The 11831-nt window shown below is 48.0% G+C and overlaps 1 protein-coding gene across 1 annotated transcript; it reads left to right on the forward strand.

Moving 5' to 3' along the window:
- The first annotated feature begins 6501 nt into the window (after positions 1 to 6501).
- On the forward strand, positions 6502 to 11516 carry HEXIM2 (hexamethylene bis-acetamide inducible 2). Its single transcript, XM_008579547.1, has 3 exons — positions 6502 to 6606; positions 7328 to 7434; positions 10492 to 11516. The coding sequence occupies exons 2-3, from the start codon at positions 7372 to 7374 to the stop codon at positions 11284 to 11286; spliced, it is 858 nt and encodes a 285-aa protein (XP_008577769.1). The 5' UTR covers positions 6502 to 6606; positions 7328 to 7371; the 3' UTR covers positions 11287 to 11516.
- The last annotated feature ends 315 nt before the right edge of the window (positions 11517 to 11831 follow it).

The following is an 11831-nucleotide window of genomic DNA, read 5'->3' on the forward strand; positions in this document are numbered from 1 at the left end:
CCATTAAAAAGTCTTTTTTTAAGTTAAAGAGACCAGAACAAACCGGCCATCCCTATATAGGGATCCAAACCTGTGGCTTTGGTGTTATCAGCACCGCACTCTCCCAAGTGAGCCATGGGTCAGCTCTATGGACTACATGTTTCTAAAGACAGGAAGCATAATAAAGATTAGACAAACGTGGGAGTCACAAAACCAGGGAGACCTTTGACATGGACTAGCAGTGCAACCCTGGACACATCGCTCACATTCTCTGAGCCTCATTCTTTTAAACAACAAAACAGAGCTAACACTTGCTTATGTCTACTTGAGATAACTGCTAAATAAGACAGCATGAAAATGTGCTACCCAATATAAGGTACTATTACTATGATTATTATTATTGGTTTTGCTTAAGACCAGCAATTGCCCATTTGATGAGTATTTTAATTTTCACTACATCCAGAATAAAATAAAAATCCTTTGCTTGGGGAAATGTAAATATATATTCTTTACCCTAACGACTTCAAAAGTTAGAGAAACCAAAAAGACTCCACAGAATTAAAAAACAAAACCCACAATCAAATACTTCTACATTCAGAAAATCAAGGGCTGGCTATATTTAGTCAAATTTAGGTATTGTATCAAAGAAGCACCCCTGGCCACTTACACCTGTAACAGCTGGCAACAACTATTCACAACAGTGTGGTGGAAAAGTTGGCTATAGTTAAGATAGTACTTGTACCTAAGTTTGTGGGCTTTTTTGAGTGTGTTTTTTCCTGGGGGGGGGGATTAAACTATTTTTCACAATTGCACAAGTAACATCATTGGAATAAAAATTACACTTTACGGGCTGGCCCCGTGGCTCACTTGGGAGCATGTGGCGCTGGGAGCGCTGAAGCCGCAGGTTCGGATCCTATATAGGGATGGCCAGCGCACTTACTGGCTGAGCGTGGTGCAGACAACACCTTGCCAGGGGTTGCGATCCCCTTACCGGTCAAACAAACAAAATTACACTTTACTATTCTTTTTTTTTTTTTTCTTTGTCTTTTTTATTGACTGGTAACGGGATCGCAACCCTCGGTGTCGCGCCCGTACCGGGGACCGGCAACGGGATCGCAACCCTCGGTGTTGCGCCCGCACCGCGCTCAGCCAGTGAGCGGGAACCAGTCTCCACATAGGATCCGAACCCTCGGCGGGAGCGCCACCACGCTCCCAAGCGGCGCACTCTCCAGTGCGCCACCGGGCCGGCCCCACTTTACTATTCTTTCTCATGCAAAGTGTAAATGTTTGGTGCTAGAAATGAAAAGTAATTTTTAAAAGAAAATATCAAGGGCTGGCTGGTTAGCTCACTTGGTTAGAACATGGTGCTGATAACACCAAAGTCAAGGGTTCGGATCTGCATACTAGCCAGCTGCCAAAAAGAACTAAAAATTAAGATTACAAATTCAGGTCCTGAACACCATGGGAGCTGCTGACCAAAAGGTAACAGTCATACTTTGCAACTGGAACAAAATATACTGTCCAGGAGGCAAAGATTCAATCTTTGGCCAATTTTTACCACTTGTCTTTGAATACTGGAAAACTTACCACCTCATTCTATTTCTTGTTGAAAAAACAAAGGCTGGGTTTAGAAAGTTCAATAATTTAGGGCCGGCCAGTGGCTCACTTAGGAGAGCGTGGTGCTGCCAACACCAAGTCAAGGGTTAAAAATCCCCTTACCGGTCATCTTTAAAAAAAAAAAAAAAGAAAGAAAGAAAGATCAATAATTTAGCTCTCACGAATCCTCCCGAATAAACTTTTTCTTGAGTTTTACTTAGAGAAGCTTCAATTATGACAAATGATACAACATGGGCAACAGCAGGAATGATCCTAGTGGTTTACTAACAAACCTTTGCACACCTATAAAATTAAAATGGTTGAGATGCTATAGGAAACTGTTAATAAGTCTTCTGAAATAGTGTGATGTTTCACTCAGTACAGCACCAACAACAGTTATATTTGACTTAATGTTTTTTATCAAGAAGACCAAAAATCCCTCGGGCCGGCCCGTGGCTGACTCGGGAGAGTGTGGTGCTGATAACACCAAGGCCGCGGGTTCGGATCCCATATAGGGATGGCCTGTTTGCTCACTGGCTGAGCATGGTGCTGACAACACCAAGCCAAGGGTTGAGATCCCCTTACCGGTCATCTTTAAAAAAAAAAAAAAAAAAAAAAAAAAGACCAAAAATCCAGAAGGGAATTGTAAACTCTCATCTGGAGCCATATATTATTTGACACATCCACTGACTGTGCGTGAAGCATTAAAAAGCCCTGGGTCTGCAGTGAGTAAAAAGTATATTCCTGAAGGAAAATGTGGGAGATTTAGAGTGCTCCAGACACAAGAATATGAGAAAATGAGAGCAACACCTCTCTTGTAAGCTACTCGATAGAACTTGACCTAGCCTCCAAAGGGTCAGAGAAGGAAATTAATTTGGAGTTCTTTTTTTTTTTTTCCTTTTTGTCTTTTTTACTGACCGGTAACGGGATCGCAACCCTCGGTGTTGCACCCGCACCGCGCTCAGCCAGTGAGCGGAAACCGGTCTCCACATGGGATCCGAACCCTCGGTGGGAGCGCTACCGCGCTCCCAAGCGGCACACTCTCCAGTGCGCCACCGGGCCGGCCCTAATTTGGAGTTCTGAAGCCTGCTTTAAACATGTAATTCTGCATATCTGGATAACCCTAGTATTACTTTTAGGCAAAAACAAAAGACCAAATTTTGAAATGGAAGAGAACACCTCGTAAGTTAGTTTTATCTTCCTCTCTAGTTATTACTGAAAGTGTACTTAATAAAACTGTGAAATGTGAATAATTTAAAAAGAGAAAAGATAGAAAAGAGGGAAGATGGTGGGATCTAAACACAGGAGTGTAAAAAATTAACTGCGGAAAAACCACAGTTTAGAAGCAAGCATCTTCACCCTGAAGAGGAAGGATGCTGTAAAGCACCACTCCTACCTCTGTGAATGAATCTTGTTCACATATAGCCGGTGGTCCCCAGGAGGTGGCCATTAGGTAAATGTAAAGTATTCCAGACATCATGGTAACAACTGCTTGGCACCTTGACATATTGACCCTCACTCAACCTACTTGGATGGTCACACTTTTATGGTGCCATGGACAACCAAGGCCAAACCTTGGTAAGGCGGGCCTGCCAATTGCCCCCAATAACCTCTGAAGCAGTTGTAGAGTTCCCCCAAAAATGAACTTATAAGGAGTAATGTTTACATAGCTACTGAAGAGTAATTATTCCTTAAGGTATTTATGATAGAGGAAGCAATAACATTTTCAAATTAGGAAACTGAAGCATATAGGGTTAGTACAATATGTCATAAAGTACAAATCAACTCATCTGAAAGGGGAGAGCTGAGTAGCATGTTGAAAGTCTCGAGGAACATTAGATGAACGGACTCAGCAACAAAATGAACAGTTTGAAAAAAAAAAAAAAGAACAGTTTGGCCTTATCTCCAAGATCTGGTCTCTAGCCAAGCCAAGGAAGTCAGCGGTAGCACACACAGAAATAGAACTTGGAGTTCCTAACTTCCAGTCTGTGTTTTGCTCAGTAGATAAGCAGGAGACCATTAATAAACTGGTTTTATTCCCAACTTTTCTTGTCTAGGAATGGAAAAGCTTATTGGTCAACCTTAAAGATGGTAAACTTTTATTTATGAATGAGTAACAAATACTCACACGGTATTCTGGTATACAGTATACTGGTACAGTAGTCACCACTTAGTAGCATCCAAAGGTTTAATTTGATTACCTCACAATGGAGGATGAATCACAAGAGTCTAGGATCCTCCCCCACTAAATTCTTCACAAAAGAACCACAAAGATAACCCCTAAAACACCTGTCAGCTCCTGTGACTATTTAACTAACTCCTACCAAATTAGTGTCAGCTCTCTGTAGTTCACATCTCCTACTGATCAGTGTAAAGTGAACACGCTGGAGGCCAAAAATCAACCCACAGTATGAATCAAGTGTACTGAAGTGGTTCAAATTTCAGATTAAGAACCCTAGTCAACTATGATTCTGGTTTTTGCAACCAGTTGTTAAGACTTTCTCTGACAACATCTGGGAGGCAGAGAGGAAAAGAGTTAAAGCTATGGAATTGACACTCTTACAAATAATAGGAGGAGCAGGGCTTCAATTCTGAAGAAACTTTCAAGTTCTTGCTATTAAGGCCAAAGGCTTAGGAATCATTTGACCATCTGTAATTGGTAAGGATTCATCACAAGGTCCCTACAAAGATAAAGTTCAATGTCCTGTCACCCTACTTCAGAGCCTACATAGGTATAATTTTAACTGACATTTTAGCAACAAAACTTATTTGAAGATAACCCTGAGCCACAAGTCTCTCTGGATTTAGATTTCAAGCAGTAGGAAACACGGTTTCATCTGCAATTCAATCTGCAAGAACTTCACATCAAACTTCAATCTTTAAGAAGATGCTAAGAACTATAATTTAAGGATGAGTTTATTCTTTCATAGTAGGTCTCCTCACATCCTAAACACCTTACATTTAAAGTAGATCAAAACTGAAATTTCTATTTTGGTTGCATCTAGGATCTACAGCAGTGATTTTTAACTACTTAGAATTTCAAAATAGAGGTTCCTGGGCCAGCCGGTGGCTCACTTGGGAGTGTGGTGCTGATAACACCAAGGCCACGGGTTTGGATCCCTATGTAGGGATGGCCGGTTTGCTCAATTGGGAGAGCATGGTGCTGATAACACCAAGGCCACGGGTTTGGATCCCTATGTAGGGATGGCCGGTTTGCTCAATTGGGAGAGCATGGTGCTGATAACACCAAGGCCACGGGTTTGGATCCCTATGTAGGGATGGCCGGTTTGCTCAATTGGGAGAGCATGGTGCTGACAACACCAAGTCAGACGTTAGGATCCCCTTACCAGTCATCTTTAAAAAAAAAAAAAAAAAGGTTCCTTAGTAACAATGCACCACTGGCACGCAAAACACTCCCCCATTTTGTTTAGTTTGGGGCAGAAAACTCTTTAAACTGGAAAGATCTTGTAGTTTACAGAGATTACAATGGAATTCGTTCATTTTTCCCTCTAGGACAGCAGCCACTTCTCCAAAAGTTTTGGTAAAAGTTATAACTCAGATTTCAAAATGCAAGCAAGTGTTCACGGAGCATCCGAAATGGGCCACTCCATTTCTATTACTGGCGACTATTCTGTGTCCCATCCTTGTAATGGACAAAAACCCACTCCTTTGGTGTAAACTTTCAAGAGAACTGGGACAGCACACATTAGAAGTTTCCCAGAGTGGCGTGGGTGGCGACGTGCAAGGTCAGGTCATTCCGAAAATCGGGCTGGATGGGAGAAATCTTGAGGGCAAGACCGCTCAGAGATCTCCATGCACTGGGCTCGTGAAAGTTTCCACGTGCCCCTCTCTAGCTCGTCCCAGGGGGAATCAGTGGTTGCTACAGTAGTTAGAGGGTTGTTCATTTTCGCAGACCGGGAGACGGGATGGTTTTGGTATATGCGGGAAGAAGGGTGCGCCGGGCTCTCGGCCCTCGGAGCCTGCAGCTGACTGCCACTCCTGAGGGCTGGGCGGCCAGAGCTGCGACCTCCGCCCTCCCCCTCGGTACCAGCCTCTGGAATCTGGCGTCACCCCCACCTCGCGGGTCGAAGAGGGAGTCCCACTACGCTGGGCCTCGCCGCCATACCCAGGCCGAATGGGGGGTGGGGAGAGAACTTGGCGGAGCTAGGCGTTAGGACCCAAGCCCCTGTGGAAGGACAGCAGAGATGAGCAGTTTCGCCAGCCTCTCTCCCGCTGGGGTCTCGGGAACACGCGGTAATTACCCAAGAACCGCCCCCCTCCGTGAGGGGCGAGGCTGCGGGGCTGCCGGGACGGTTTGAGGACCAGGCTCGGTCGGGGAGACTCCAACCTTCACCCTTCCTGGTGCCCGGTCCCTCTCCCCGCCGCTTCCCGGCGCCGCCACTTCAAGCAGCCCACTCGGCCCGGCCTCTCCCCGCTCCCAGACCACCCCCCATGGGGTGCTCTCACTGCGCAGCGAGTCCCTCCGCTGCCTCCTCCCAGCCCAAAATGGCGGCGGCGGCGGCCACCGATCTTCTTGTCGCCTTCCTCAACGGTCGGGGATCCCTCCGCGCTCAGGCCCCTCCCCTCTCAGCCGGATCTATTTTCTGCCCGGTAAAGATTAACGCCATCAATGAACTCTTTAATTGAGTTCTGAAGAAGGCGGATCCGGTTGTGCTTTCGCACAGCTAATCGTTGACGAAAGCGACAATATTGGCAGACGATCTGACCAATCAAAAAGGTAGCATTGAGCGCGGGACGCCACCCGCGCAAGGGTGGATGGGTTTCGAAGTTCCCGGGTACGGTTGCTGACGTGCAGCATCTTGGACCGCCTTCCCAGATTATAAGAACTACAATCCCCAGAAGACACCGCGTTCCAGGCTGTCCCCTCCCCCCAACCTTAGCGCCTGAGCGGCTTGAGCAGAGCTGCAGCAACTGCAGTAAGAGGTAGGGCTGAGGCGTTGGGAATTGCACAGGCATCGCACAGAAAGACACACAGATGTAGTCGTGTGCATAGCCCTTGACAGCAAATAGGTCAGTTTCACCTTTGCAAAACCTCCTTCCATGACTATTTCCCCTCTTCTAAGAAATCCATCCTTATCCCAGTTGGGTTTCCCTCCCAGCTGCATGTACTGCAGACTTCTTCCCCTTTCCTCTGTTTCCCGTCCGGGGAGGAAGGAGGGAATCAGGCCAGGCCCTGTGGACGAAAGGCCTCAGTCCCGGGATCGGCCCAGGTCCCAGCCATGCTTCTAGAGGCATTGCCTTGTGGAGCCCAGCCTAGGAAGAAGGGGGGTAGGGGGTGGGGGGCGGAACTGCAGTCGCAACGGAGGGCCTCTTAGAGGCAGTGGGGAAAGGACTCCTAAGCTTGCTCCATGTTGTCTTGTGGGCATAGGCGCACTCTACTCCCAGCCTTCCCAGGCAGCCTATTTTCCCAGTTTGGTTGTTGGGGGAACAAAGCTTAGCCCTTGCTTTCTAGCTGCCAGCCTGGGCCTCAGTGACTTCCAGGACAGTATAGGACATAAGCCCTGGCCAGAGACCTGAGGAACAGAGCTGGGAAGATGGCCCTTTAGTCCCATTTGGCCCCTTGCTGGCTGGAGGTGTGAAAACCAGCCTTCAGGGCCTTCATTTAAAAGTGAGGATGTGCATGGCTGGTGCTACAAAATGGCTGCAGCTGCCTGGGCAAACAATTCCTAGGCAGCCAGTCTTCCCAAGAATTCTCCTTCAGGACTTAGTTTTCTGTTGTTGTTCAAAGCAGGTGTCACTAGTTAAAGGCATCTGCTGAAAGACTTGGAACAGAAGATGGCCACTCTGAACCAGACCAACTATAATACAGAGTCACCAGCAGCCCTGGAGGAGGCCAAGGTAAGCTCCCGCCCTCTCAAACACCTAAGTATTCTGAACATGGATCTTGCCAACTGGGATCCCAGCTTCTTGTCTCAGACGTGCTGGTAGATTTGGAAAACTAGTATTTTAAATGAGCCCCTACTATGTGCTGGATAATAGGCCAGATGAAAAATCCATGCTATTTTATGAAATCCTAGTAGCTCCTCAAGGTAAGAATTATTTCCAATTCACAGAAACTAAGGTTCTGAGAGCTAAAATACCTTTTCCAGAATTGTGCAGCATATAAGCAATAGACCCAGGGTTTAAACTTAGGGCCTTCTGACAACACAACCTTGTTTTTATCTCAGGGCCAAAGAACATTTTGTCCAGGCTGAGAACCGAGTCTCAGGAAGAAGAAACTTTTTGGTTCATAATTGGTATGGAAGTGGGGAGTAGGATCTAACTGAGGAGGGAGGAGAGGGACAGATTGTGTCAGGTCCTCAGAGAATGCCACCTTCTGATCTGGCAGCAGGAGCCCAAACCCTCCCAGCCCATGATCTCTCTCACTGCCCCACCTTACCCATTCTTCTCCCCTAACCCACAACTCCTTATAGGTGAGCAGGGAACTTAGGGTGGGGGGTCAGAGGAACGTCTGACCCACCTTACCTAGCCACTTCCAGTGTTTCCTGGATTTATTTAATTTGGAGTTCATGGCATGTCAGGGCTGGAAGGTTCAGAGAGAGCAAATGACTCACCCAGGTCACACAGCTTTTTTTTTTTTTTTTTTTTTTTTTTAAAAATCACCGGTAAGGGGATCTTAACCCTTGATTTGGTGTTGTCAGCACCACACTCAGCCAGTGAGCAAACCGGCCATCCCTATATGGGATCCGAACCCGGGGCCTTGGTGTTATCAGCACCACACTCTCCCGAGTGAGCCATGGGCCGGCCCAGGTCACACAGCTTATCCGCAATAGTGGTAAAAGTGGTAGAAGGACAAACCTTCAAGAGGGAGGCAGCATGTGGGGCCGGGGGCCAGGGCTGGCTTGGGTGCAGGGAAGGATCATTAGGGGACATTTACTGAGGGCTGGGAGCAGGTGAATTTTTGTATACACACAAACAAGCCACTCTGCCTTGGAGTTCCCAGCAGCCTTGCCTTCCCAGGTGGAGCTGCAGCTCTGTCTCAGTTGGCCCAAGCCACTGATGGAGACAAGGCCTACTGCTTATGATTGGTGATCTCTCTGCAGGTGAAGTAACACAACGCATTCCACACAGACCCTGACATACCTCCTTTCCTGTGAAGTTCTCTTCGGGGTCTCCAATACACACATAACATACCCCCAGCTCTTACAGGGCTACATATACCACATCCACCAGTACCCACCCTATGCTTGTATGGACCCATGCCCAGATTCACATGTCATACATTATAAAACAACATACAAATGGTAGTGGTTATTATTAGAAATCCCAAACCACAAACTTAGAGCAATTCATTCCCCATCCCCCACACTGTACTCCCACCCTCACCACAACAGAGATAAACAGATGCTCTGAACATACACACACTCTCTTGACAGATCCTTTCCACCTCTTCGATAGGTTCTAGAACTCTCTTACTGCTGACCGGAGGTTGACCCTTCCTCTCCTTAGTTAGGACCTCTTTCCTGCCACTCATATAGAACAGTGATAGAGTGATACCAATTGCTGCCTGGAATAAATGTGATCCATTTCTTTACCCTAGGAGGATAGAAAGGAAAGTCTCATTTTTCAATATCTTTTGGATGCTCCCATGTTATAAGCTTTAGGTCATTTATTATGATTATTATTATTATTATTACTTTTTTTTTTTTTAAAGGGGATCTTAACCCTTGACTTGGTATTGTCAGCACCACGCTCACCCAGTGAGCTAACCGGCCATACCCATATAGGGATCTGAACCCGTGACCTTGGTATTACCAACACCACACTCTCCCAAGTGAGCCACGGGCTGGCCCTGGTCATTTATTATTATTTTTTTATTTGTTTCATATATATATTTTTGACATCAGCAGCTGGCCAGGATGTGGATCTGAACCTTCATCTTGGTGTTACAAGGCTGTACTCTAACCAACCAGCCCTAGTTTTAGGTCATTTAACAAATATTTATTGGGGCTGGCTGGTTAGCTCAGTTGGTTAGAGCACAGCCTTCTAACACCAAGGTCACGGTTCAGATCTCCGTACTGGCCAGCTCTCCGCCCCCCCACCCCCCGCCGCCGCCAAAAAAAAAAAAAAAGAAAAAAGACTTGTGAAACTGAAATAAACTTAAAAAAAAATGTATTGAGCACTTACCTTGTGCCATACATAAGGACACACTGGTTAACTGAACAGACAAAATGCATTCTCGTGTTAAATGGTAATGGATGAAATGCTATGTGGGACGCTAACTATGTGACTTAATGGAGAGTCACTGAGGAGGGGAGATGGGGGCTACTTTAGATAGGGTGGTCAGGGAGGATCTCCCTGAAGAGGTGACATTAGAACTGAGCCTGAAAGGATGAAAAAGAGTCAACCAAGCAAATAGCTGGGAGCAGGATCGGATACATGATTGTGGGGCCCAGTGCAAAAGGGCCCCTTGTTCAAATATTATTAAAAAGTTCAAGAAAGGGACAGCAGAGCATTAAGCTAAATATAAGGTCTTTCTGAATGTGGGGCTCTGTGTGACCCTACAGGTCGCTTGCCCGTGAAGCCAGCTCTGTCTGAAAGACAAGCTTTCTAGGAAGAGGGACGAGCAAGTGCCATTTGGGCTTCTGATCAAGCAGGTGCATCAGGAGCTATCTTCCATCCCAGTTTTCTCCTTCTCCTACTTCATTCATTCAAACAGTATTTATGGAACACCTACTCTGTGCCAGGTATTGTTGTAGGCATTGAAATTACAGAGTGAAAAACACAGGCAAAATTCCTGCTGTCACTGTGAGTTTACTTGGGGAGGGTTGAGGGACAGACAGAAAACAGGTAAGTGAGGGGCTTGAGAATGACGAATCTAGCTGGGTGTGGGAAGGCTTTCATCCCTAGGGATAGGCTGTCTGTGATCCATCCTCCCTCCTCCCCTCTCTTTAGACCTCTGGTGCTCCAGGGAGCCCCCAGACACCCCCTGAGCCTCATGACTCTGGTGGTTCCCTGCCCCTGACACCCCGGATGGAGAGCCACTCAGAGGATGAAGATCTTGCTGGGGCTGGCGGTGGCCTAGGCTGGAATGGTAGGGGTCCTCGGACCCAGAGCCCAGGGGGCTGCTCAGCGGAGGCTGTGCTGGGCCGGAAGAAGCACCGTCGGCGGCCATCGAAGCGCAAGCGGCATTGGCGGCCCTACCTGGAGCTGAGCTGGGCCGAGAAGCAACAGCGGGATGAGAGGCAGAGCCAGAGGGCCTCCCGGGTCCGCGAGGAGATGTTCGCCAAAGGCCAGCCCGTGGCACCTTACAACACCACCCAGTTCCTGATGAACGACCGAGACCCGGAGGAGCCCAACCTGGATGTGCCGCACGGGGTCTCCCACCCAGGCTCCAGTGGGGACAGTGAGGCAGGGGACAGTGATGGGCGGGGCCGAGCTCACGGTGAGTTCCAGCAGAGGGATTTCTCCGAGGCCTATGAGCGCTACCACACTGAGAGCCTGCAGGGCCGCAGCAAGCAGGAGCTGGTGCGAGACTACCTGGATCTGGAGAAGAGGCTGTCGCAGGCCGAGGAGGAGACAAGGAGGCTGCAGCAGCTTCAGGGCTGCACCGGCCGGCAGACCTGTCGCCAGGTGGAGGCGCTGGCTGCCGAGGTAGAGAGGCTGCGGACCGAGAACCAGCGGCTCCGGCAGGAGAACGAGATGTGGAACCGAGAGGGCAGCCGCCGCGATGGGGAGCCGGGCACCTAGGAATGCCCCCAAGCGGTAGACCCAAGGAGAAGGTTCTATTTCACACACACTTGAGCCAGCTGGTTCTCAAGGAGGCAGGCGGCAGATTAAAGCCTTTCTCAGCACCCTGCGCCCCCTGAGAACAATTAAAATAGGTTCAGACTTCCACCTGGTCATTTCCGCAATTGGTTCTTCAATGTCATCTTACTTTTTACAGAGAAATTAAACGGTCTTGGTGAGACCAAATAGGAGTGGCTAGGATTGATTTCACTAGGACTGTTCTGAGAATCAAAAGATGTTTGTCCCAGTGAGGTCCCACTCCCCACTTGCCCCAAGCCTGGGAGGACAGCAGACCTCTGGGTGGGGACGTGTCAGGGTCTCTAGGATGCCCGAATTCTGCTTCGTGTGTCCTGGAGCAATCAGACTGCACTGAAGGTTTTGTAGGTGGGAGGGAGCTCAGTCAGGAGCCTCCAGGTTTAGCCAGAACCCTGTACTCAAGATGCCAGATTGCTATGAGGAGCTGGGGTCTACCCCTGGAGAAGATAGAGCTAGGGCTTTTGGAGAAG

This window comes from Galeopterus variegatus, unplaced genomic scaffold, assembly GCF_000696425.1.
Source record: "Galeopterus variegatus unplaced genomic scaffold, G_variegatus-3.0.2 Scaffold1910, whole genome shotgun sequence".
Lineage (NCBI taxonomy): Eukaryota > Metazoa > Chordata > Mammalia > Dermoptera > Cynocephalidae > Galeopterus > Galeopterus variegatus.

What these genes read in the sequence shown, in the direction of transcription:
- HEXIM2 (XM_008579547.1), top strand. Translation starts at nt 7,372, where the DNA reads ATGGCCACTCTGAACCAGACCAACTATAATACAGAGTCACCAGCAGCC. An exon ending in CAGCCCTGGAGGAGGCCAAG is followed by an intron (nt 7,435 to 10,491) that starts GTAAGCTCCCGC and finishes CCCTCTCTTTAG; the next exon opens with ACCTCTGGTGCTCCAGGGAG.